We start from the raw sequence: 26,911 nt of genomic DNA, 5'->3' as shown, positions 1-26,911 counted from the left end.
AGATCGGATGAGGGGAACCCTTTATTTTCTGAGCAGAAATGAGAACAGACCTGTAGAATCCCAACCCAGAAAACAAATCAGCAGACCTCTGTGTATCTGAGCATCGTGAGGTGTAGACAGAGGCTCAAGAGTCCTGATGATTGCCTTCACTGAGGAACCTGAGACATCCTGAGAACCATGAATCATTGGGTCAGGCCATCTCTAGGTCCCAAGATTCCATGAAGTGACAGATGAGGAGCATCAGCCCTGAGAGGGGAGTGGTCACTCGGAACATGGGAAAAGTCCTCAGAGACCTTAGCCCAGCACTCGCCATTCTGCAGGAATCCTGAGCACGCAGCTCCTACTGATGTTAAATTAGCAAACCATCTTTTGGGTACCGCTGACAAGCCGGGGCCCTTCTCGCATGCATTCGGAGTCAAGGCTGAGCAGGCAGAGCAGGGAGTGAGTGTTACATAGTGGCAATGTCCAGATTTGAACCCAGGCCAGCCCTGTTTCTCCTACCACAGAAGCTGCTCCTGCTGAAGCCTGACTCTGAGGAGCAGGAGGGAAGAAGCCAACTGTGGGGCTGGAGGGCTGCTAACCACAGACCCGTATGGCTTGCCTTGGAGGCCCCAGGATGCTGGCAGGAACATAGCCAAGATGCGGTCCAAGATCCAAAATAAGAGGTTGGAGCCAGGCTGGATGCAGAGTCCAAGGAGGGTGAGTGAGCCAGGCCATGGGGAAGAAGGCTGTCCAGCTAATGGTGGCTGAGCGGGGGAGAGGAAAAGTGAGAGGCCGGCAGGACCTTCATGTGGTAAATCCCAGGCTTGCATTCTCCTGGCCCATTGTGCATGGCTGGCCCCAACAGAGATCTGCTTTTTGTTACACAGTCTGAGGAGAAGGAGTAAGAAGCAGAAAGAAAGCCCATGGGGATGGCATGGGGTCTGTGGTCCACAGCATGGTTTAGGGCTACGTCATCCCGGCGCTGGCTGCCTGGGAGGCCGTGCCATGGACTGGGGCTAGAGCTCCTTCCTCATCCAGCTTGACCATGGTCTGGAGAAGGAGTGGAGGACTGGGACCATTCTAGCCACACTGTAAAGGTGGCGAGGGCAGCCTGGCTCCAGCTACAAGCCCTGCCAGCTCTAAGACTGAGCTGACAGCTGACACTCAGCTCTGAGCATCCTACCCCAGACTAGCAAAGGAAGCTGACTGTTCTAGTCTCAGTGTTTGGTTGTTTTCTTCCTCTGGACCAATCAGCAGTGGCAGAAGGCAAGGGAGCAAACACAACTGCCTACTGTTGCTTTGGGCTACCCCGACGTGCCTGGTTTGATTGCTGTCGTCCAGTCAGTATGGCAGAGTGGGTGACGCCATCACACACAACAGTCACCCTTCAGCCTGTCTCCTCCTCTGGGGTCGGAGCCAGTGAACGGCTCTGCTCCCTGCTGTAGCCCAGCGCCCAGGACAACTCCAGCTGCCAACACCAGCTCTGTAAAATCCTGGGGAGCAGGCACAGCTGCCCTCCTTCGCAGCCTGCAGCTTGCTGCAAGGCCCGCATCCCACGGGGTGACCTCCATTCTCAGGCAGGACATCGGGCATTCGTGGGACTACGACTGTCCCCTGCTAACCTAGAGCAGCCTCAGCCAGCTCAGTGTCCTGAACCTTTCGGTTTTGTTCTCCTTCTTCTCTCTGCTGAACCTGTGTTCCTGTTCTGCTTTCTTCTCTTGCTCGCTTGTGTCACACAGGGGAATCGAATCACTTTCTGCTTCTTAATCCTTATCCTCAGGCCAGTGAGATGGAACAAAGGCAAAAAGGTGCTTTGCCACCAAGCCTGACGACCAACCTACGTCTATACCCAGAAACTATGTGGTGGAAAGAGAATGACTTTCACAATATGACCTTCACATGTGCCACACGCGCGCACACACACTAAATAAATAAATTCTGTGTGTGAACAGTTTACCTACATACTTGTATGTGTGCCACATGCATGCTGGTGCTTACGGAGCAGGGCCAGAAGGAGGTACTGGGTGGCCTGAAACTGACTTTGTGAGTCACCGTGTGTCACTAAGAACCAAACCCAGGTCCTCTGTGAGAGTCCACAGTGCCCTTGGCCACTCAGCCATCGCTCCAGTCTCCATCTCCCTCCTACGTTTAAAAAAAACCACTGCTCATCTACTGTCCACTTTACCAACTAACTCTTTTTCTCCACTATTTTCAAGTTGTATATTTGTCTACATTTAAACAATTTGGATACAATCTTCTACATGTGTGAAAAAATACCCAGTGAGTTTGAAATCTGGACAGTGATTTTTTTAAATTATTATATCCTAAAAAAATGCAGGCCGATTTCAAGCACCTTTTAAAAACTGAAATGCCACAGCAAAGAGCTGTGGGAGAATTCTGCAAGAATCATGCTGCTGCTGTTCTTGAACCTTCCACGTTTGCTGCTGCTGCTGCTGCGTGCTCAAGTCTGCTATGGCTGGGCAGGCCAGCTAAGCGCCCCAAATAAGCGTCGGCCTCATTTAAAATATTTAGTCAGTCAGTTATTCTTGGGGGGAGGGGCTGAACAGGCCACAGGGCTCATGAGCAACGAGAAGACAACTTGCAGGAGTAGGTTCTCTCCTTCCTCCTGGGGTGGTACTCTGGTCCGCACGCTCAGAGGAAACTCACGTTCTGACGGCTGAGCCACTGCCCCGGCCCAGGTCTGTTTTCACATCTTTTCTGAGCTGGGAATTGCAGATTTTCTCTGAGCCCACGGGCTCCTGACCTCCAAATTTCCCAGGGAACTGGAAACAGGCAAGATGCAGCCCATCTCCCAGCGCTGCACCACCCCACCATGAGACAGGCATGGAATTCAGGAGCAGCTGCAGCTAGCTGCTGTTTGCCGAGGACGAGGACGGGGACATGACAAGGATGTGACAGGAGTCTGTCAGGCTTGGCTGGGAGGATCCTCAGAGCTCCTGAGCACCTAAGGGCATCAAAGTCACAGACAAAGCCTTTGTGAGCTGGGGGTGGGAGGGCAGGTTCCGGAAAGAGTTGTACTGAGTTGCTGTCACACAGCAGCTGGGTGACAGCCACTGCCCTTCCCTGGCCCCGTCTCACCTCATGGGTGACCTGTCAACCCTGCTCAGTCTTCTGTGTCCCCCAGAGCTGTTCCCCCAAAGAGAAAGACATCATCCTAGATTCTAGGCTAGTGTATGTGACCCACAGTTCCCGGGCCCTGAGACTGAGTCCCGAATCCAGTAAGCCAAACCCTTCATTTGCTGAAAACAGTGATTCCAGCCAAACCTCTACACCTGGGAATGGCACAGAGCGGTACTTCCCCAGCAGCAAGAAGCAACAGCTGCTAAACCAACGCTGGGAGGAGGGCACGTGGCTGGCAAGACCCCCTCCTTGTGCTGATGTGTCAAAGGTAGAGCTGAGCCCCAGGCAAACTCAGCCAGCATTCACTGACTACCTCTCTGGATACTGATGGAAACAGCCCACCCATGAGCATGCCAACTCCATGGGGACTATGGCTTGTGTGTTTTTTCTACCCCCTGCCCACACTGGACATTAAGGTCTGCTCAAGCCCTCCCTCTCAGCTCACCAGCTTCCACCTGGAAAGAATAAGATGTTACTCCCAGCTCCCAAAGCACTTTATTTCCCAGGCCCTGCCATCTTTCTGTAGCCTGGGTTACCATTAGTGGGGCAGCTTGCCTGCCCCCCTCTCCACTCAACTCCCAAGGGGCACTGAAGGAGGCACCCTAATCTTCCCAGAGCCTGGCAGGGAAGTGGGAGACTGGGGCTCAGTGCTGTCTTGTTAGAAGCAGCCATGTGCCAGGAGCCTCGGTTCATTTCCTTGCTCACACTGACAGCGACAACCCCAAAGGAAAGGGTGTCGCTGCGTCCAGTCAGCCGATGAAGGCAGAAGCCTGCACAGTCGCCAAGTTACGGGAGTTGCTGTTGGAACTGTGTGAAATCTCTTCCTGGGAGACAAGGCTTCGACCCTTTCCTCCTCCTGGCTGGCAGCAGGGGAGGTCTGGCACACCCAAAGCTAGGACCAGAGCCTAAAAGGAGCCCGTCAGGGCCTGCAGGGGACTGCCACGCCACGCTGACGCCTTCTCTCTGGCTGCCGATCTGTTTCTCTCTCAGAGCTCTCTGCCTGTGCCTCTCTAAGCCAACTCTTTCTTGGCTTCTTGTATATTTGTCTCTCTGGGTCTGTCAGTCTATCTGTCTTTCTTGGCACGGTGCCCTGTAAGGCAGGTTTGGTCCAGGCAAGGCTGGAGGGCCCAGCAGCTGCAGTGTCCCAGCTGCCTCCAGTCCTGCAGGCTCACCCCCAGCGGTCCCCAAGGGTTGGGGACTTTTCCCTGCAGCGCCGGGCTGGAGAGAAGCAGAGCTGGGTGGACAGAGCCCAGACAAGCGGGAAAGCCCGACTCCTCGGTCTTCCCCAGCAGGTCTGACCTCACACACACCCCATGGATGTGTGCACACCCTAATCGCTTTCTCCCAGTGTGAGACAACTGGGGAGATTCCAGTTTCGCAGGGCTCAGTGTTTTAACAGTCTGGCAGATAAAGGGAGGGGTGCAGTGTCTCCTTAGGGACACCGAGCCAGCCAGGTCAGTTACCTCTCCTGCCTCACATCAGGCTTCCAGAGTACAGCAGGGATAGGCAGCCCCTGGCCCTGACCTTCACACAGTCTCTCCACTTGAGCAGGAGCAGGATGGCAGGTCTCTGAGCCCTCTGCCCTGAGGTGGCAGTTACTCTGTTATTCTGCATCTCAGCACCGCCCCTTCCTAATCTCTCCAGCAAAGTGACAGCAGGAGGGGGGAGGGCAGAGCCACATAAACCAATTCATGCTGGCCAGGAGGCCTCTGAGAAAGTCTGTCTGTACCCGGAAGACACAGGAGGGAGCATGCTGTGCAGGGAGCAGCACAAATGGAATCTGTGTGTGTGTGTGCATCTGTGTCTGTGTGTGTGTATTGTAGCTGGGAAAGGCCAGGGTCCCCAAGCAGCCCAAATCATCAAATGATCTCAGCAAAAGCAGTTAAATTTTTGTGCAAACAGTTTTTTTTTGGGGGGGGGGGGCGGTGTCCTTATTTACTTACTATTGAGACTGGATCTCACTAATAGCTTATGGTAGCCTGAAACTTGCTGTGTAGCAGAGAACAACCATGAACTTCTGTGTCTCCTGCCTCTGCCTCCCACACCCAGGCATCAGTCAGTCTCTTGGTTTATGTGATGCTGCCGTCAAACTCAGAGTTTATGCGTGTTAGGCAGACACTACCAACAGAGCTATCCTTAGCTTGCAAATGCACCTTCAGCAAGAGATGCCCCTTCCCTTGTCTCTTCTAATACCCTTAGGCTCACGCCTTAAACTAGAATCTCGAGCCACTGTGGGATGGAGACGGGGCCACCTCTACCAGGGCTCCTTATTCCCTGCCACCCTATCAGTTACACCATAACAGGAGGGTCCAGGGAAGTGACTTTCCTTCCTTGCACAGATTTCACATGTGTGTGCCACCCGCCAGCAGCCATACACGATAGTGGTCAAAGGTGACGACCAACGACATCAGAGTCTGTGTTTGAATTCTGAGATCCCCATTCTGCGGGCTGTGTGACCTAAGCAAGTCAGCTAACGTCTTCCTGGACAACTCAAAGTCAATCCCAGCAGCAGCAGCAGCCTGCACAGGTCCCTGGGTCCCCGACACCCATGGGATCCTATGCCCCAACACTAAACGAGCCTGCTTTTGGGCTTGTCACCATTACTTTTCTACTTCTTCCCTGGCTGTACAGCCCTGGTCATCTCTGCCCCAGCTCCCAGAGCTGGCCTCGCTGCAACAGGCTGTTTCTGGTTTGCTGCTTAGACCCCAGGCACATGGGAATCAAGGTCCCTTGAAAGGCTGCATGCTCACCAACTATGGTGAACTCCTGTCCACATAGAGCCCTCCACTTTTCTGTCATTTAGCTCTGATCTCCACAGTGGGACCTCAGTCTGTTTTAGTCTTTGAAGTAATCCAAAATAAAGCCTGACAGTGAACCCTGAGACTGAGACTCACACACACACACACACACACACACACACACACACAGAGTAGTGTGACACTTGGCTTCTTCTGGCCACTTTTCAAATGGACCAGCCATATCCTCTGGGACCCTCTGTCTTGCACTTGAGAAAAATCTTTCCATAGCCACTGTGCCTCCATCTCCTGTCTCCTGGGCAGCAGCCATTTCTGCATTTTAGGAGGAAGATGCTGCGTGCTAAAGGCAAGTACCCAAGCCCAGATCGTGACGAAATATGCTGAAATGCAGGCTCCTGTCCCCAGAACCACACTGCTAGGCAGTCCCGAGGGAGAGGTGTGTCAAAGGGTAGTGGCTGTCACCTGATGCACCAGCCCGCTCCAGTCCTGCCCAACCCTGCCCTGCCGTGGCCCTGGGTGGGTCTGTGTCATCTCACAGCCCCAAATAACAGAGATCCCTAAAGGTGGTAGATCTAGAAATAATTATGTGAGAGAACTCTGCAAACCGCAAAGCACCTACTACCTGTAAAGAGATACGAGATCACTGGGAAGCTGGCTTCTGATGACCTATGACCTGAATGCCACCAGCTGAGAATAAGGCTGGGCCACCAGCTTTGTAAGGGTATGGTTAGGTTAAAGGAGCCAGGGAAACAATTTTCTGCCACTATGGCTGTCCTCACTAGAAAGAAGAGTCGCAATGGAGTCAACTCTCCTGGGTTGACCTATGGGGGGCTGCTTTTTTGCCCTCCCAGTGGACAGCCCTGATGTTTTTCTCAGGTTCAAGGACAGCACCTCTTTAGGGGAGGGAGGGGTTTCCTTAGAATGGACCGTTCTAAGGAAAAGAAGCCTTCATTCTGGTCTTGTCCTCACCCAGATCTCGGAGGCACTTTAAGGGTGGGGTGTTTGACACCACTCTTGACAGCCACTGTGTAGCCATGAGGAAGAAAAAGAAGCCTGAGTCCCAGAGCAGCTACAGGGTGTTCCACAGGACCCATAAGGAAATGGGATAGAAGTCTGGGAGGGCTTCCTGGAGGAACTGAGCCTTTCAGAATGAGCAGGAGTGAGGCAGCGCTAGAACGCTAGACTGATGGCTGGGGATGGGGCTAGGCTGTGCACAGAGCAGGCCCTTCTGGCCGGGGCACTGTGAAAACGGGGATATGAGGAAAGGGGAGCTGGGGCTGAGTCAGCGAAGGGTGGTGGTGGGGTGGGGACAGCTGGGTGTCCTGCTGATGCTGACCTATGCCTTGCCTATGGAGAATACCTAGGCATCCTGGTGACCGAGTGATGCTTCCTGACTGGCTTGCATCTGGGATGGGCTCCAGAAGGGTGTGCTGCAGTCTGAGCCGCTTGGCCGCTGCCACAGGCCTGGGGTGACTGACCATGACTGTGAGTGAGTGTCTTAAAGGAGGGTCTGGCTCCTGACTATGTCATTCAGAAACGTTTACACTGGGAAATCAAGGCCGAAAGGGCTTCTTGTTTTTCTCTTGGACTCTCTTGTCAGGCCTGCTGGGATGGGTATAAAGGGGACAACCAGGGCCAGAGCCAGGGCCCAGGGGCAGCCAATCCACCCTGCTGGAGGCCCAATACTAGAGGGATGCAGCTGAGCAGTGGGCAGGTGACCCCTCCCAAAACCTTGTCCTCTGAAAACCTAGAACTGAAATCAATTTCCAGTCACTCTGCCAGTTACACGTTGTCCCCGGGGACATGAGATCAGCTTTTCTTTCTGAGATCCTCCACACCTTTGGCCTCAGGAGAACCTACTTCTCATGTGGAAGATGGGGGGAGGGGACAGAATTCACACACCAAATTTATCCCCTTTCAACTGTCGATCCCTGATCAGCCACTGGAAGCCACGGAGCCTCTCAGCCTGAGCTTCAGACTTTCTAAAAATGTGTTTGCCTGAATGTATGTCTGTGCACCACATGGGTGTCCACAGAGGCCAGAAAAGGGCTTTGAACCCCTTGGGCCTGGAATTTTACAGAGTTGTGTGCTGCCATCTGGGTGCTGGGAATTGAACCCTGGTCCTCCCCCGGAAGATGAAACAGTGCTCTTAACCTCTGAGCCCTCTCTCCAGCCAAGCCTAATACTCTTGAACAAAGTCTCATGGTCCCGAAAGTACCACTGAGACTCAGACACCTCACCCCCACAGAAGCCACACAGGGAGGATCCAAGGGCTGGCGTCAAGCTCCTCTGGACATGAGATTAACGGCCTGGAAATTATGATAAAATAAACCTGTGGTCCTGCCCTGTCTGACCAACCGGAGGTGAGTGAAAAGCAGGGGTAAGGCAGGAAGAAAAAGGTGAGGGGTTTGAAAAGAGCTCCTAAGAAATACCGCATACTCTCCAGAGACCCAAACGGGAGGCCTGGGAAAGCAGGCCACTAGCAGTCACTTCGTAATGCTAAGTGAGGGCTAACAGGCTCTGGGTCTGAAGGGAGAGCAAGAAGGCAGCCACCGGCAAAGAAACGCAGGGAGCAAGAAGAAACAAGAAGAAGCAAAGGGAACCCCGGCTCTGTGCCCTGCCCCTACCCCAGCACCCACACTGACATCAGGAGTACTGCTCCTCACCCCTCCCAGGCAGTCCTGACCCTGTTCCCCGTCCCGAGGGGTGCCAGGGAGACAGAAGGATTCCTTCCCTGCTCGTCTCTCTTTTCACCCCAGCTGCCAGCCCTGCCCCAGGACCCCACAGCCCAGGACAGGCCACCTGGTGACTGTTCCCAGAAGGTGCCCAGATTCTGAGCAGACATGTCCCAGAAGCCTTTGGCGACAGTGGCAGCAGCCGGTTCTTTAAAAAGGCCTCACGTCAGGCTCCAGTCAGCTGTGGGGGCCCAGGCACTGGGGTGTTTATGGCTGCCACTGTTCTCCCAAAAGCTTCGCTGGGCTGCCCTCTGATGAGCCCACGGGGCACTCCCCCACCCTCACCTCTCCTCCACCTTCACCACCCCCCCTCATCCCAGCCCCTGCAGGCACAATGCTTCCTTCTTCTACAAGCTGAGCAACGGATGACTTTCCACCTCAATGCTACTGTTTGGTTAGAACTCCAACACGACAAGTTGGGACCAGGCCACACTTTTGGAGGTGACCTCAGCAATTACAGGTCAGGACCAGGCCATGCTGATCCAGACTCATGTTCGTGTCTGTGTGCATGCATACACAGACACACACCACACACACACACAAGGGGGTGCTTGTGGGGAACAAAGGTTAACATGAGAATATCTTCCTCACTTCTCTACCTTATTTTCCTGTCTCTTTTGAGGCAGGGTCTCTCCCTGAACCTGGGCCTTGTCACTTCATCAGCACACCCTGCCACACTCGGCTTTTTATAAGCGTGCTGGCCCGGGAATGATGAGCATGTTACCTACTGAGGCATCTCCCTAGCTTGGGTCTTTCCGTTAGACTCCCCGGCCCTCTCGCCTGCCTATCTCTTCCAGGCCAGAGGAAGACAGTCCCTTCCCACTAACCCCAGGATTAGCAGCTCTGAGACCAAAAACAGTTGACAGTACCCTAAGAACTAATTAGGTGGCCTTCAGGCACCCCCACGGAGGAAGGAATGACACCTGGTGTCAGAAGAGGAAGAAATAACACTGAGAGCAAACAGGAGGGTGGGCAGAGGGGGATAAAAACCAGAGATAAAAGTCAAGAGCAAACAGCGGCGCCTGAGAAGCGTGAACTGCGGCCGCCAACTTTTACGGCATCCAGCCCTGTTATTCATAAGCGAGTTTCCTCTCTCACAAAGAACCTTTTGCACGGTTTTCGCTGCTGCCTCCAAACCAGCTGCTCGCGCTGTTGTATCCTGAGTGATGATGAGGTTCTGAAAGGGCTTTTTGGGAACAGATGGCCAGGGGAGAGCTGGGGAATGTGCCAGCGGAGGGCCGGGCGGGCTGCCAAGGCCTGCGGTGACTGAGTTCTTGGGCTTCCAGCTCGCGTGCTTTCCCTGCCCTCTGCCCTCCGTGGCGCCAGCAGGCCTTCCCAGCGAGCGCTCGGAACATCTGGAGTCTGGGGTTGCCAGGAGGGGGGGCGGGCGGCCGGGAGGGGGGGACCCGCTGTTCCTGAGGAGCTCCCATAGACTTGCAGGCAGGCCGCCTCTCCCAGCAGCTAATCAAAACCACAGCACCGAATGGGAACCAGGCGGCGCTCCCAGCTGCAGCCGGAGGCCGCCAGGCGACTTAACCCGGTGTCAGGCCTCACTGGCGGCGCAGCCCTGGGGGTGCTCGGAGCTGATGACACCCCCCCCCGCCCCCGAATCCCGGCCCACCCCACGCCTGCGCCACCACCAGCGGGCTATTGGCTCCCTGCAGCTAAATGGAACCTCCGCGTGCTGCAGCTGCCTATTTACATAAGGGCTCCAAGTGGGTAGGGCACAGGACAGCGCCCGTGGGTGCTGGGGGCGCTCCCAGGCAATCTCAGGGGAGAAAGAGCTTACCGTTTTCAACCAAAGAAAGAAAACCTACTCCCTAGCCATCTGGACCGGGGCTTTCTTCTGGCCTCAGTTTCCCTTCTGTGGGAGCTGTGCTCCCGACTCCAGGAGTATTAATAACGAGGGGCAGGGATGGTAGCTGCAGTGCCTGGTGCGCAGCGGGCCTCACCATATGGCTGCTGTCTGTTTACTGGCATTCTTCTGCGCCAAATGTTGCCTAGATTTCTTGGTATAGATCCACGCCCTTTGAAATTGAGGATTTATGGACTGGCTGCTTGCTGGCCCCACTTTAAAGGACAGGACCAGCACTTCAAATTCAAGTGCTAGAGATGGAAGAATCCCTAACTCAAGAGATGTGCCCTCATCTGCTGGCCCTGGGTACCTTCCCAGTCTCGGATGTTCCTTCCTAGGGCTGAGTTCAAGCTTGTCACTTTGTAGCTGCAAATTCAGAGATTCCCTTTCTGAGAAAGGGGCAGCCCCTCTGACATAAGGTTTTCTCTGATCCCGTCAGCAGGCATAAAGGAAGGAATGATGTTCTTGCTTTATGGGAGAGACACCTGGGGACCAGAGAGGTTAAGGAACAACTCCAGGGTCACCAAGAAAGAAGCGCCAGTGCCAGGACTTAAAACCTTGTCTGGTTCCACAGATTTTGTTTACTTCACAGTTAAACACGCCAGAGAGGGCAGCACTCGTGAGAGGGTCCATCCCAAAGGACCTTCCCTTCCGAGCCACGGTGAGTTCTTGCAATGGTGACGGCTTTTGAGTCTGAGCAAGCAGGGCAGGCCTTTTGTCACTCAGAGTCCTGAGTCTCCATTCATATCCAGCGCCGCAGGAAAGGCAGTGTTCTGATCCCTAGAGCCTCGACCCGACCTCAGACCACCCAGGGAACGTCACAGGCTGTCAGAAGGAAGGCCCATCCAAGCTCACCTGGGAGGCCCCCAGCTAATGATCCCTCCAACCAGGGCCTGCCAGACTCGGGGCCTAACGGTGTCAAATGTGAGAGAAGAAATGGCAGCTGAGAGAACGTTCCATGTTGGAACAGCTGGCGACAAACATCTATGTAATTGGAATGCCAGAAAAAAAAATAAATTGCATCCATTTTTATGGCTGGAGGGGAACTGGCTGGTGCTTTCACACTCACCTCTCTTTTTTCCCAGCATAGATGGACTCCACAGGCTTTGTGAGCAAATGGCATTTAACTCAATGACTTAGCCTGGACTTGAGAGCCACCTGGCCTGCCTAAGTTCTGACCTGGGGAGTAAGTCAGTGCCTAGAGGAAAGCCATACAGAAGGGGACAGCCAGGCACAGTGGGCTTGGTCACTGATGCGGCAGGTGGATGGACAAAGCTAGGACAGTGCCCTCAGTGGGGGCTCAGGCCCACTGGGAGCTGGAGGGGCAAGCCCCAGCCAGGGAGAGGCCCTTGAGACTACACCACACACTCAGGCTCTCTGAACAGTCCAGAAAAGGATGGTCCAGAGCTCAGCCGTGTAGTTAGGAAGCAGCCCAGAGCAACCAAAGTGTACACTGATTCGTCCCTCTCCCCCACTGACTGCCGCCCAAAATCAATCCGCCCTGGGTCTGACATTATATGAGTCTATTATTGAGACTGTCTTTCAAAAAACAGAGTCTGGTACCCCATCTGCCATCACCTTAAAAAGCTCCTCCCTTCTCCCAGGCAGCCGTAGGCAGAAGAATAAAGCTTTGCCTGCCTGAGAGGTCACAGACTCCCAGACACCCACTCTCAAAAGCCACTCCTCCACTTCCTAGCCCTATAGGCCACACCCCACCCACCCTACCCCATCCCACCCCACCCCACCCCACCCTAACCCCTTGAGCAACTAAGACAGGGGCTTACTGGCCAATCATTACTAAGACTCACAACAACTCCACTGATGCCAGCAGGAAACATTGTTACTGAGCTACTTGGAATCCCTGGAGAAGGGTGTTCTACATTGGGGGTACCAGCTCTCTTATTCCAGAGGCTGGGTAAGACAAATAGAGGACAGGTGTGAGAGAACACGTCTGTCCCTCCACCCCCTCTGTCCTCCTCCTGAGAGGCTCCCAGAAGCTGCCACTATAGAAACAGAAGCTGCAGGAGTATGGCATGGGGCCAGGCGCTTAGCTGCTCTCTCTTCAGCAAGGCAAGGTTGGGACAGCCCTCCCCAGAGCCTTGCCTCCCCAGTCCCGCCTTTCTGCTGAAGGGCCTCTGACAGGGCTCTCTGCACTCCTTCGGCTTATGAGTTGGGTGAAAAGCTCAAAGCCAGAAAGGAAGAACGGCTGGTGAAGGGCTGTGACAGACAGAGAGGTTAACGGAGGGCTAAGTCAAATCTAGTGCTGACTCTTAGCAAGGACCTGAGGGACAGGGCAGCTCACAGGGAGATCAGGAACCTCTGCACTCAGACACATGTCCTGAAGCAAGGTCACCCCCACACACACCCTAGACATGTTCACTCACAGAGTGATGCCCCAGCTCAAACTGCCACCAGTCACTGGCCAAGCCCACCAGCACCTCAGAGGCAGAGCAGGCATCTGCTCACAGACTCTTCCTCCACAGCCCCGTGCCCCAGCCTCATGCCACCCTTCCTGGTGGTCTCACAGCACAACTACTCTTTTCACTTAAGGGTTTTTTGGGGGGATGGGAGAGGGCTCGCTGTGCAGCCAGGGCTGGCCTGAAATTCTTGGCAATCTTCCTGCCTCGGCTCCCAGAGTGCTCCCAGGTCTGAAGCATCTTGCCTGGCACCCCTTAAGTCTTTAAACAAAGCTGCTGAGGTGGCTGCGAAGGTAAAGGCACCGCCTGCTGGGGAAGTTTTGCTTTATGATATGTAAACATGTTTTTGTTTTAATCCTAGGTGTGGGATACGGGACTGATTCAGATTGTCCAAGCAGCAAACTTACTTGCCTCATGCAGGTTCCGAGAGGGGCTCTTTCCCAGCTGAATATAGTTTAATTCTGAGGCTTCTAAGAGGTTATAAAGGTCAGAACACAGAGAATGTTGAGGGGGCTCTGAGAAAGAAGGCTGCCGGTGCACGACCCCCCGCCCCGCTCCCCACCCTGCTCCTGGTGCTGTTCATGTATCATGGCAAGTTGGAGATATCCTGAAAGAGGATCAGATTGGACTTGCCCCAAGGAACCCAACAATCCTAACCAGCACAAAGCAGCTAATGAAAAACTATGCTAAAGAGAACTCCGCCCCCTTTTCCCACTAACCTTTCTCCCCTAGCCAGTACTGGGATGTTGGAAGGGATGGGAACACAGGGAGAAAGAGGGATTAAGAAACATAAATAAAATAGTTTTAAAAGTACAACACCTGTCACCAAGCCTGATGAGCTGAGTTTAATACCCTATGTGGTAGAAAAGAGAGAACGAGAGAACCAACAAGTTTTCCTCTGATGACCTCCACACTCATAGCTCACGCCCCTCCCTGCCCCCACGAATGAATTGTTTTAAATGCAAATGAGTTGTAATGGGGTTTCAACATGTGCCTCCAATTACATGTATTGGAAAATGAACTCCAAAACTCATGTGCCAATAATATGGAAGCAGGGCCTTCTGGGAGTTAATTACATGACATGAGGTCATCAAGGTGGAGCCCTATGTGACAGTACTGGCTTTGTAAATGGAAGAGAAACTTGAGCTAGCAGGCTTGCTGTCTGACTTCGTGATGCCCTTAACCAGGTTAGATAAAGCAAGAAAGTCTATCAGAAAACAACACTGGACTGACTAATTAGACTTCCCGGCCCCAGAGCCAAGAGCCAAACAAACCTCTGTTCTTTTGAAATTACCCAGTCTGTGGTATAGGGACAAAGGAGAGGGTAATCAAGTAGCTGTCTCCTACAGACACGTGAAAGGATGAGCAACCGACCAGACTCAGCTTCGGCAGGAAGGGTCTGGGAGGCGAGTGTGGCCTGAGATGCTCATCTCATTGTCCATGAAGAGTAACAGCAAGGGCCCCTGGTGTTCCTGAGCTGTACACAAGCCAAGCGGAGGCCATACACTCACCGTGTCACTCAGAGGTTGGCCCACGAGCACTCTCCCAGGGCCTCTTCTAACGAAAGGCCCAGGGCAGGAAGCCACTATGCCACCCCAGACCCAGAAAGGGCAAAGCACGTACCTTAATGGAAAATTCTAGATCTTACCTTCTAGCACTCCCTAAGGCCCAACAGGGCCCTGAACAAAACTTTCCATTCCTCTCACCTGCTAACAAAAGACTCTACCATATCCGTGGCTTCCTGGTGGCCTCTGGCGTCTGCAGACTCCATGTGAAGAACAAGAGTTCCTCATTAGATTTTTGTCCTCTCCCTCTGATCACTCTCAGACTCCCAATCCTCCAATCATGGTACCCTGTTGCCATTAGGTGGCAGGGACATGTAGCCAACTGTTTTGTGTCAATACCCTCATGTCTGTCACAAAGAGGTACCATACAGGGCATAGGTATCCGGAGGACTTTAAGACACCCCCCCATGCTTAAGGACCCCTACAGTGGTCACACACCCTATAAGATGTGGATACCTGCTGAAGTGGGGACTGCACTTTGGACCATGACCATGACCCAGGCTGTGGCATGGCAGTGCTGAGCCCTTCTTGTCACTCGAGGCTTTTCAAAGAGGCAGTTCTGCACATAAGGACTTTAGGAGGACAACTTAGTGAGCAGAGGCAGGGTCTGGGAAGCATACCCTGGCGGCCACAGGAGCCAAGGACACTAGCGAGGGTCCAGTCTCTACTTTGACTGGATAGGGCACATCTTACAAGCTTCCCTTTCAGACCTTTGCAAATCTCCCACCCCAGAGCACAGGGAAGGCACCCTCCAGCCAGTTACCAAGCAGGCAGGACTGCGCGCCCTTTTGCAGCCCATGAGCACAACATTTCATCTTTGAGTCCGCCGTGAGTGGGTGCCACTCTAGTTCTAGCTACTGAGGAGTTAGGAAATGGTTCTCACCTGGCAGGCAACAGCCAGGGCTGTCAATAGCTCTTGTCCACAATCTGCTACCTCCATCTCCTCATCTGTACAATAGGGAGGTCTCTGGTTTCTTAGCCTTGAGGTGATTTCACAGACTCCAGGCGCTTGGCTCTGTGGGGCATCCTCACTCTGCTGGCCTTTCCCCCCATAACCCTCTGGCTGAGGCTGGAGTGCACTGTCTATTTCAATCAAAGGACTGAGAGGGAGAGCCTGGGGCTGCCTCTAGAGGGGGGCACATAAAGAGGTGGGGAGGGGAAGGAGGAGAGAGAGGAAGGTAGGCAGCCTGCCCGAGCACTCTAACTGCACCACTGAGGGACACACACCAACAGCTGAATGCCAGGGGAGTTCACCAAAAGTTTACCAACCTCCTTTGTCACAGAGCACGCGGCATGGAGCCATCAATCACGCCTTCATTTACCCATGTCACTCTCCCAAGGAAAGCAGGAAAGCTGGCCCCAGAGTGGCCAGTGGCTTCCTCTTTCGCCCACTTGATGAGGGGCCTCTCCTAATTGGCCCTGCTAAATCACTCCCAGGAATGCAATGTGCAATTAGGGCTGGTAGCACCCCCCTGAGGAGGGCCTCCCTGGCGGGGCCTCAGTAGCCTCTGGGAAATCAGGGCAAGCTATAGGTTCCCTACCTAAAATGAGCCTGGGGGAGGGGCAGGCCCCAAGGATGGAGGCAGAAGAACAATTGGATGAAGGATACCAGAGCCCCAGCTCCTGTTCCCAGGCCCTCCTGGATGTCTCACAGACAGGCTGCGTCTCACTCAGTTTTTCTCCACGTGTCACAGGGAAACACATCCAGACAGCGACAGCAAGTCTGACTGACTATCTCAAAGCATCGGGCATGTAGAAAATGGTTATGCCCAACCCCTTCTCTCCCCCGACAGGTTTCCTTACATGTATCAGGCCTAGTGCAGGCTTCATCTGCCTGGCGGCCTCTCCGCCGTCCTTGCTGCCGCCAGTGAGTAGCTCCAAGTACTTCCAACAAGATGTCCCACCCAGCTACCTTGGGCAGGAGAAGTACCCCGGGACTCCTCCATCTGGCCCTCCCCTGCCCCGGGATAGGCCACACCATCCCTTCCGGATTCATGTACGGGAGTATCTCTCTGAGCTCGCTATCACTGTATGGAAGTCCACAGCCCTGCCCGACCTGCTCAGGGAATCCCTCCAAAGCGAATACGTGAACAGATATCCTCCTCCCTCGTGCACAGTTTCCTGTCGCTCCCCAGATGAAACCACATTCCCCAAACGCGCAGAAGTCTTCTCCCGGGCCGCCACCCGCTCAGGGAGCTCTCGTCCTCACGGAACACCTGTCGGGGCCAGGACAGATCGGCCCGGAACACACGAACTGGCCCCTGGGAATCTGGGCACACACAGGTCTCCCCAGCGCTCTGCCTCCCTCAGCTTGCCGTGCGCTTGCAGGGCACACCTTACGCTTCTTGGCACGCCCCTCCGCCTGCAGGGTACGGGTGCAGCGCTGGACACACTCGGAGAAGCTGAGGTTGCTGTGGTCGGCACTGTAGTCCAGGTCAGCCAGGCGCGCCAGGGACAGGATGTAGTTGCAGGCGATCCTCAGGATGGCCAGCTTGGACAGCTTCTGCCCGTAGGAGTAGCATGGCACCTGAGAATGGCAGGAGAAGGCATCAGGACGGCAGCAAGGGCCTTCGTGCTGAACATGCACCCCTCAGTGCCCACCTAGGCGGCCAGGGCCGTAGAGGCAGCCTGTCCACTGTGTGTTGGGGCCTGACGTCTCCTTCTATGACCGGTGGATACTAAGCGCCTGAAGTGTACACAGCTCATCCACTCCCTAGGGTGCATCTGAAGTCCCACTTGACAGAGGACCTGAACACCAGCTGAAGTACCACAGACTTCCACCCCACAAAGCCCTGTCTTCCTCCCGCTCTGAGGGCCTAAATACCCTTTCTACCTCTGATGCTTTTTTCATATGTTCATTCATTCACTGACATTTATTTTGTTGGATGCCTGAGGCCTCCATAACTAAGAACTTTTTTTTTTTTCTGAGCTAGGGTCTCACTATGTAGACCAGGCTGTCCTCCTAACACAAAGAAATCCACCTGTCTCTGCCTCCTGAGTGCTGGGATTAAAGGTGTGTGCCACCACGCCTGGTAGCATACCCCTATAATCCTAACACCTGGTGGGGGGAGGGGAAGGCAGGAGGATGAGGAATCCAAAATCAACCTCACCTAACAAGTTCAAGACAAGCACATGTCTCGAAACAATTTTTAAAAATAAATCCAAAATAAAAACACAACCCCTAGCCAAGCGTGGAGGTGCACACCTACAATCACAGCAAGGCAAAAAGACAGCTTTCAGTTGGAAGCCACCCTGGGCAAAACAGTGAGTCCCAGACCAGCTGGGACCACAGAACAAGATCCTGCCCGCAAACAAGCAAGCAAAGAGACAAACGTCAACTCCTGCCTTCAAAGACTGTAGACCCAAGAAGAATGATGGCAGCTGGAGGGAAGGCTCAGTGGTAAAGACTGTGGCCACAACCTCACAGAGGCCAAGCCTGGGAGCCCAGGGATGGTGGAAGGAGAGAATGGATTCTAAAACTCGGCTCTCCACATCCCTCATGCGTGCCATGGCATGTATGCCTACATGCACATGCCATGCTCACTCTCTTCGTGAAAAGAACTTAGTAAAAAAAAAAAAAAAAAATTAAAGACATCAAACATTCTCCTGGGACCCTGAAGACAATCAGGGGACAGTGCAGGTACTCAGACACAAAAATGCGGTGTTTTTCTTCTTTTTTCACTTGCTCTACACCCTCTGGGCCTGGGCCACTGCCAAGCATGGCACACAACAGGTGCGTCATAAATGCCAACCAGACTTGATTCATTTGCCTGGGATTTGGCAGCACCTAATCACTCACTAATTGTGGGAGGGGGCGGAGTTTCTGACGTCTTAGCACTGCCCCTCCCGCACACGCGCTGTGTAAACCGTCCAACTGCACGGTGGAACTGGCCGTGGTGTCACGTGGATGCAGCTACTCACCGTCCACCTGACAGCTACCCCCCAACTGACCCGTTCTCTTCTTGGCTCTGCTCACCCAAAGGGCTGAAATGCTCCCGCAAGCATCCAAGGCTCCGGTCCCTTCTGTGACTCTTGGGCGTCTGCACACAGCGTCCCTGTCACCCAGCCCCGTGCGGCACGCTCGCAGACTGCTGCAGTAGTGTTTAGGGGGCACACTCATAGGCCAGGGGATCTTTGAAGCCCGTGGTTTTGAACCTGAGATGATTTTATCCCTCGAGGGGCAGGTTGCAGGGTCTGGAGCCATTCCTAGTTGTCAGGGCGGAGGAGCAGGAGGGTTTGAAGGGAAGTGTGGGGCTCTGCTGAACGTCACGCCATGTACAGGCCCCTCAGTGCCCTCCACACCAAAGAACTCCTTGGCCCAAAGCTCAGTAATACCGAGAATGCAAACCCCTACCAGAGGCCCCAGGAAGTGTGAACAAGACTGTTACCTCTGCCTGTGGACCCTGAATACGTCATTCACTTTAACCAGCTCTTCACCTAGGAACTTTCACCTAGCTCTTCACCTGGGTCTCTCATGCCTGCCCCACAGCAAGGGCGCAGCCTGTGCTCAGCACTGCTGTAACTTCCAAAACATAATCTGGGCACTGGAGAGACGGCGCAGAGGTGAATCAGCACACTGGTCATGCAGACAACCAGAATTGGTTCCCAGCAGCCAAATAGGGCAGCTCACAACTGCCTGTAACTCCAGCAACGTGGGACCCAAGGCCCTCTTCCAGGCTCCTCAGATACTGCTCTACTGCACAAAGCCCCACTCAGACACTTTTAACGTAATTAAAAATGAAGTGGAATGATAAGGGGCTGGAGAGACGACTCAGGGGTTAAGGCCTCTGGCTGCACTTCCAGACGTGGGTTTGAGTCCCAGCTTCTGCATGGCCGCTCGAAATCACTGTAACTCTGGTTCCTGAAAATCCAATGCCCTCCCTCTATCAGCCTCTTCAGGTAGCAGGCATTCACATGATACAGGACAAAGAAATAACACACCCATGCCTTTGTCTCCTGGATTCACTACTTGCCTCTGACACACAACTGAGTGAATGACATACTCAGTGTGAGCCTTCGGACACTGGGCCGACCTCGCACGGTGGTGGGGACTGAGTGGATGACGCAGGCACTGCACACAGAGCCTAGCGTCGGTCAGCAGAATGATGACATGCACTGTTGCAGAAGATCCCGAGACGGGCTCCAGAGAGGGCGAGAAGTCTGGGCACGGCAGCTAACCACCTCTCAGCCTGTTCCAATCAGGAGAGTAGAGAACCAACGGGCCAGGGAAGGCAGCAGAGCAAGCTAATGCCCTGAACCTCCAACTCCCACCTACACGCCCATCCTCCTCCCGGCCACAGTGCCAAAACCAAGAAAAACTGGCAAAACAACGCAATTCACCAGTTTCCCAGTCAGAGTCCAGAAAACCCTGTTATCAGTTTGAACAAATAAACACACTCTGGGCCAGGGAAGGGGTCTCAGGGTCAGGGCCCAGCACCTCTGCCTGCTCTGTGACCCAGGAGGTGATGTCTGCCTCCAGGGTCAGGGAATCTGAGGATCTAGGACTCCTGTCACTTGTAGATTAATCTGGAAGTCCTCCTTCAATAGTCAACTCTGCACCCGGGTCCCCAAAAAGCCAGGCTTCTAAGAGGAATCGAGACTCTGAGGAAGGTCTGTGTCCTGGGTTCCTGAAAGACAGGTGAGGCCAAGGCCAACCAGGAGCACCATGCCAGGTTCTGGGCCAGTCTGTCCTAGTTTTTTGTTACTTTGTGCCATTGCTTGGGTCAAATTCCTCTTTGAACCAGAAGAAAAACGTGGACTGAGCCCTTGCCTATCTGGCATGGTCACACCCTTTCACAGCATTACCCGACCTGATCTGAAATCTACCTCAAGTGAATGTCCAGTATGCGAATGAGGAAAACAGGTGACATTCCGAGCCCAGGTCACTCAGCTGAGACCTGGCTGAGCCAGCAGCTCATCTGCCTGGCACCTGAGGAAGGCACATACGACAGAACACTCCACTACCAAGGTGGCCACGTGGGGCAACCCTGGCTCTTCCAGGTGGTTTGCCCCTTCCCCGCCCCTCCCCAAGGCTGGCTTCCTGCTTAATTGGCTCCATCTTGAGTCTCCTGGCACCAAGGCTAGAGATGTAACTCAGCTGGTAGAGTTGGCTGGCATACCTTGGTACCCTGGGTCAGTGCCCAACCCTGCACAAACCAGGAGGAGTGGTGCACACCTACAACCCCGCACATGGCAGGCAGAAGCAGGAGGATCACAAGTTTGAAACTATCCTCAGCTATGTATTGAGAGTGAGGCTAGCCTTGGCTACATGGAGCTGACTGATTCAGCTAGACTGGCCACTTATCAAGCCCCAGAGAGCCTCATGTTTCTGCCTCTCCGGGGCAGGGGCTGGGACAACAGACGTGTGCCAACGTACCTGCAGGGGCTGGATTCAGGTCTTCATGCTTGTTTGCAAACATTTACTGATGGAGCTGTCTCCCCTGCTCCTGGATTTTATTTTTTTATTTTTATTTTTTTTAATTTATTTAATTTTATTTTATGTGCGTTAGTGTGAAAGTGTCCAATCCCTTGGAAATGGAGTTACAGACAGCTGTGAGCTGCCACTTGGGTGCTGGGAATTGAACCCGGGTCCTTTGGAAGAGCAGCCAGTGCTCTTAACCACTGAGCCATCTCTCCAGCCCCATGCTCCTGGATTTTAAACTCCACAAAGAATCAGCTTTTGGCATTTTCACGAGGTCCTCTAGGGCCCCAAACATTTTACACCTCCCCCACCTACCCAAGCCAGACCCTCCCTTGGCTCCAGCAAACACTGGCTGCGCAGCCTCATGGCCTGGCTGTTCTCTGGACATCTTCCCAACTTTAAGGAGGACTGTGGCCTTACAGGACCTGTTTCCTCACCAGAAACATGGGCATCCAAAAAGCTGCTTCTCAGAACGGATCGCAGTGGACAGGTGTGCGGGGGAGGGGGAAACAAAGTCAAGAACCTACCAGAGCATGTGGGGAAGCCCCCAAAGCCTTTATCCCTTGGACAGTGCCTCAGAGGCCGTCCTCGGAGGGGCCCTGGCCCACGGAGCTACAAACACGCCATGTCCCTGCACACGGCGGCTTTCTAGATTCCTTCTTAGGAAGCTATTCTCTTACGTCTGTGGGACAGATTTCTTCATGAAGCCCCCTCATCTAGGGCCGTTCAATGTCCCTGTGAGGCCTCCTTAGAAAGGGCCTTTAATATCCAAACTGTCCACAAAGTGAAGGAGACACAAGACCCAGCAGCCATTGGCCCCTGGGGTCTGACAGACCTGGGGACAGATCCTGGCCTCTTTCTGTAAGTGTCCTTGTCAGTGCGATGACAAGCAGCCCCACAAACTTAGGGCCAAAGAGATATTTCCATGTCACAGGAACCTCAATAAACAGCCTCCCTTGGAACTTGTGAGCTGGGGGTAGGGAGAGCCCAGTCGCCCTCACCAACTGTGTGGCGCTTTCGGTGTAAGCAGGCCTGCCCACCCCTGGGGGCGGGGCACAGACACCACTAAGTTCCCCTATGTGTCTTTCACCTCACCAAAGAGAAGTTAAACTAAGACCACTATCCCTGCACCCTTCTGGGATCCCAAGGCACACGGGGGGGGGGGGGGGTGGCCTGGGCCCATCTGCTCAGTGCCTCCTCCACAGGGAGAGGCAGCTGTCAACGGCCCATCACTGCTGCCGCCACTCCTCTATGGACATCGAGGGGCTTCGAGGAAGAGAACGGAGCCACCCACAGGCTACACATCCCCAAGCCGGCCACAGTCAGAGGGTCCGGCCAGGAAACTGAGTCCCAGGGCTCAGGCCCTTCCCTCCTCTACCCAGGCCAGCTGGCCTTTCCTTGGACCCCTCCCACCTGGCAGGAAGCAGCCTGCACGTGGCCAGGCCCAGCTGCACACACATGGCCTTCATATGGGCAGCAATGAGGGCTCGGGTGCAGCTGGGCTGGTGGCAAGTGCTGTAGTCTGACCATCTGCCCCGCACCCTCCCCCCCCCCCGCCCCAGACTAAGGGACTCTCTCCCACCTGCACCTCCGCCAGCAGCCACACACACATACCCCATCTCTTCCCGGTTGTTTCTTCCAGGGCGGTAGATTGCAATGACACGCAGAGGCCTAACTGGTTTCCTGGGCGGATAAGCTGAGGCGAAGCTGTTAAGCGCTGGCCACTGGAAGGACTCACTAAGCCTGATTCATTCCAGGCTTTGCGGTGACCACACGTTCTGCCACTGCACAGCGCCACGGATGCATTGCCAAGTTCTGAGCAGTGCTGCTCGGAGGCGGAGCGGCACAGAGCCTGCGAGGCCACCAGGAACACTGCAAGGCCCCAGCCAGTTCACACCGGCTGCCCGAGACCCTCAGACCACCTTGTGTGAACCGGGGTGCGGGGGAATGACTAGCTCACAGAGCCGACCAGAACGCAGATGGCACACAGCACAGAGCCTGGCTAAGCACAGAGCCTGGCGCTCTCTGCAATTATTATCAAAATGATCAAATGGCTGGCTAGATGGCTCAGTGGGTGCCTGCCGCCCAGTCCGGTGGCCTGAGTTCGATCCCCAAGGCCCACACGGTAGAAGGAGAAAACCGACTTCTCAGGTGTCCTCTCTGACCCAGACTCGCACACTGTAGCACACTGACACCCGCTAAATCAAATGGTCTCAGCACTCAGGAGGCAGGGGCAGACACGTCTCTAAATTCCAGGCCAGCCTGGCCTACGTAACAAGTTAGTTGCAGGCCAACCAAGGGCACAGAGCGAGACCAAAGAACCCACATTGTCTCGTCTAACAGAGCTGTGCTCAGTCCCAAGGCCCAGGAAGACACTGAGAAAGGTGCCTGTTCCTTACTGCCTCTGCCTTAGTTTGGTCTCTTCGTGCAGGCTGCATATGAGGCAGGGGATCTACCTTAGCAGCAGAGGTCCAGAGAGGACAGGGGCCTGTCCACGGCCATACAGAAAGCCCAGGAGGGAAGACACTGCTATGCAACACAGGCCTCCAACCACCCGGTGGGAGCTGTGTTGGGGGAAGAGGGTGCTCATATTCTCAACCCGTATCTCTGTTTCTGTCCTTTCGGGAACACAAGCAAGTGTCCACTGGAGCACATCCTTCCGAGGAAAGGACAGAATGGTTAGAGCTAGGAAAAAGAAACATGAGACATGCATCTGTGTGTGCGCGAGTGTGTTCTTCGGGTAGATGTCCTGAACAAGTATGCATACATCTAACTATGTGTGCACACAAAGTCTCTCTTTGAGAATGCTTGGGCTGACCTTCTGCAGGACACATTAAACCTGACCCTTCTGGGCAGACCGTCCTCTGACTGCAGAAATGAAAGAAGACCAGTAGCAACCACCTCAAATTCGAGTCGCTAAGGTAGGAAGACTTTAGCCACCTAACCCCTAACTCACTACAAGTTGGCCTGAGCAAGTCTCCTGCCTTCCCCTGTGTGAAGTACCCATCCACATTGCTTATGCTATATAAAACATGTCCATATGTGTCCATGAACGCTCTCTGGGAGAAACTAAAGAAGGTGGCTGGAGGCACTCGACTCCTCAGTTCAGGAGGGGCTCACCTAGCTGCAAGTGAGGCAGATGCACGGGCAACTCCCAGCCCTTCTGTCAGCCTGTCCTAAATCGAGACTGCACGATGCCCTTCAGGCTGGCACTGCCCAGGCACGCAGGCATGCAGCAGCTGGCCTGGGGGGAGAAGGATGGCTCCACAGCCTAGCCGACAGCTGACGTGTCTGCAAGCCATGACGGCCACTCCACCTCCCTGATCAAACACTTCTCCGAGTAGGGCCATTTTCTCCCAGGGGTTCCTTGTCCAGGTCACTGAGGGACTAAGTCTCCAGTGCTTGACCTTACCCAAAGAAGGAAGAGAATATGAGCCAAAAAGATGATGTTTTTCTGAAATGGTTTTCGACTGGCTAAAACCCAGAGAGGCTGAGTAATTTTCCAGGAGACAAACAGCTAATCAGTGGCAGAACAAACAAACAAAAATCCATCCATTAGAGTAGTTACACACACCATCCATTCCAATCCCGGACTCGAGGGCCCATCCCACACCTTTTTTAGATCTCACGACTCCAAAAAAGTGAGAAACCAGAGTCCCAGGGGAGTACCAAGCTTATTAAAGGGAATTGTCAACTGCCCCCTCCACCACCATAACGCTGCAGTTAAGTAAGCCGCTATCAGGTGAGGAGAGGTGAGGGCAGTCACCATCCCTGCCCCCCCCCCCGCGCGCCGCCCCCAAGCAGCAGAAGAGAAGGGGCAGCGGTGGGCAGGATCTCCTGGGAAAGTTCCCACAGATCAGTTCCTGAAGCTGTGCCTGGAAGGATCGCAAGCTTATAGCCCAGATCCTTAAAAGACTCCAGGAACCGGGAAGGAGTGCAGCGAACCTAGAGGCAAGCTGAGAGAGGCTGCGAGGGGCTGACAAGGCCCCCTGGCTGCCCTTTCTAGTCCAGGACCCCCACGAGCGCACCTCTGTGGTGTTGTGGGCCTCGGTGCCACCAACAAGGGTCCAAGACCCCAAGCACGCCGAGTGCGCAGAGCGGAAAGGTCGTGCTCGCTCCCCTCCCCTGGCCCAGCCGCTGCAAGATTCCCATATTCCCCTCTGTATTCCCGGCAGACCCAGGGGATTCCAGAAGACAAATACTCGCTGCCACACAAGTCAGACCTGAGGTCAGACGCGCAGACAGGGTTACCCCGGGGGAACCGGGGCGTGTCTAGGCCAGAGATCCCTAGCTTTCGCCCACGCTGCGAGCTAAGAGCTGCAACAATGATAACTCCAACCCGCCTGGGGTGCGGGATCACCTTTATCCGAACTCCAATCCTGGGGCCCCTCACCCGCCCACCCCTGCCACTGTTGCCGGGCGGCGGAAAGCGGGTACCTGTTTCCTCAGAGCCTCGAAGGCTGCGCTGATGGTGTGCACCCGCGTCCGCTCCCTGGCGTTGGCCAGGAGCCTCCGGGTCTGCTGCAGGGCTTTGATCTCGGTGGAGGCGGCGGTCGCTTCGCCGGGCCGTTTCCTAGGCGACGCGGAAGAATCCGGGTGGTTATTGTAAATTACGTGTGAAATTGACGAGTAGGAACTTTCCCCGGAGCGCGTGGGGGGCGGAGGGCGCACGGGGGACTCTCGCGGCGCCGCTGGGGGTGCGGGAGGCGCGGGCGGCGGGGGGCGCGCGGGAGGGGCGCACAGTAAGATGCGGGGACGCAGAGGCGGCTCGCGGAAGGGCTGCGTCTCGGAACCCCCGGGGGCCAGGCTCTGGGGAGCCGGAGGCGGCGGTGGCGTGGGCAGTCCGGGTCCCACCGTGCCTAGAGCGAAGCCGCGTTTGCGCGCGTCTGCGCCTTCAGGCGCTCGGATGCCCCTGAGCTCCCTGGCTAGGTCGGTGCCTCCACCTGGAGGAACCGCGGGCGCCACGGAGGCTGGCACTGGGGTCGCGATCGGGAACGGCTGGGTCCTGTCCCGGAGCCCGTTGGTGGCGGCGGTGGCGCTGGCCGCGGCGCCGGGCTCGGGCGCTTCCAAGTCCAGTCGGAAAGTTTTATAGCCGTTCGCGCGCCGCACCGGCTCCTTGCCTTTCCGCTTGAGCTTCTTGAGGCCGTTCAGCTCTTTCACGCACACTGTCTTCCACGGCCCGTCCTCGAGGACCGGGATGTGCTTCATGGTGCGGACGGCGCGACGAAGGGGCGTGGGACCGCCCGGGACGCGCGCCCGCCTGTGCCCCGCGCTCAGCGCGCCGGGCCGCCGCGTCCCCCCGCCGGCCCTCCCTCCCCAGCCCCTCCCTCGCTCCCCAACTCCCGGGGCAGCTGCGCCTCCGGCTCCGCGGAGCCCAGGAGGCTGCCCGGTCCCCGGGAGCGCTCAGAGTGTCATCTGAAGTCGCGGCCGCCTTGCCAGCGTTTCTGCAGAACGCCCGCTGCGCTCCATCTGTGTTTGTTTAGCCTCAGTTTACACAGAAGCCCAGTTCGCAAGATCACTCAGCGCCGCCCGCCCGGAGAGAAGCAGCTCCTGCCGCCGCCGCCGCCGCCCGAGCCCAGGCCGCCCGAGCTGCGAGCGCCTTTAAAGAAACAGGAAGCATTTTTCAAAACAGCTGGGCCGAGGGCCGCCTCCTTTGTCCGCGTGCTCGCGGCCTCCCCCAACCCCCATGCCTTCTGCCGGAACCTGCCTCCTCCTGCCCGCCCTCCCCGCCCCCTCCTCAAGTTGGGGGCGCGCCTCCTCGCCCCAAAGCCAGGCTGCTCTCTGCACTACTGTCCTGAGCACGTGGCTGCTGAGCGGCCTGGCCCCTCATTGCCCAGCCTTGCTGTCCTGCGGGGTGACTCAGCGCTGACCTTCCCTACCCAGAACCCTCCCGGCCACCTCCCACCCAAACTGTCCAACAGAGGGAGAAACCCCAGGGCTTCTGGAGGGAGAAGATAAGTGGGAGATGAGAACCCCCGAGTGGCTGGTCATTGTCATCCCACTGCCAGGCCTTCTCCCTTCTTTCTCCTGTTTGCTGGA

The 26,911-nt window shown here is 55.2% G+C and overlaps 1 protein-coding gene across 1 annotated transcript in view; it reads right to left on the bottom strand.

The window, feature by feature from the left end:
- The window catches only part of Atoh8 (atonal bHLH transcription factor 8), a 28,042-nt gene extending 1,525 nt beyond the window's left edge, over positions 1-26,517 (bottom strand). Inside the window, exons 1-2 of the mRNA XM_021654070.2 lie at positions 25,310-26,517; positions 16,787-16,978 (exon numbers count right to left, since the gene is read on the bottom strand). Of these exons, the coding sequence (XP_021509745.1) occupies positions 16,787-16,978; positions 25,310-26,080 (963 nt within the window). The 5' untranslated portion in view covers positions 26,081-26,517. The remainder of the gene's footprint in view (positions 1-16,786; positions 16,979-25,309) is intronic.
- Between the last annotated feature and the right edge of the window lie 394 nt (positions 26,518-26,911).

The sequence above is a fragment of the Meriones unguiculatus genome, chromosome 5 (assembly GCF_030254825.1).
Source record: "Meriones unguiculatus strain TT.TT164.6M chromosome 5, Bangor_MerUng_6.1, whole genome shotgun sequence".
Lineage (NCBI taxonomy): Eukaryota > Metazoa > Chordata > Mammalia > Rodentia > Muridae > Meriones > Meriones unguiculatus.
Note: the sequence above shows the minus strand (reverse complement) of the source record. Positions and strands in the feature narration are given on the sequence as shown.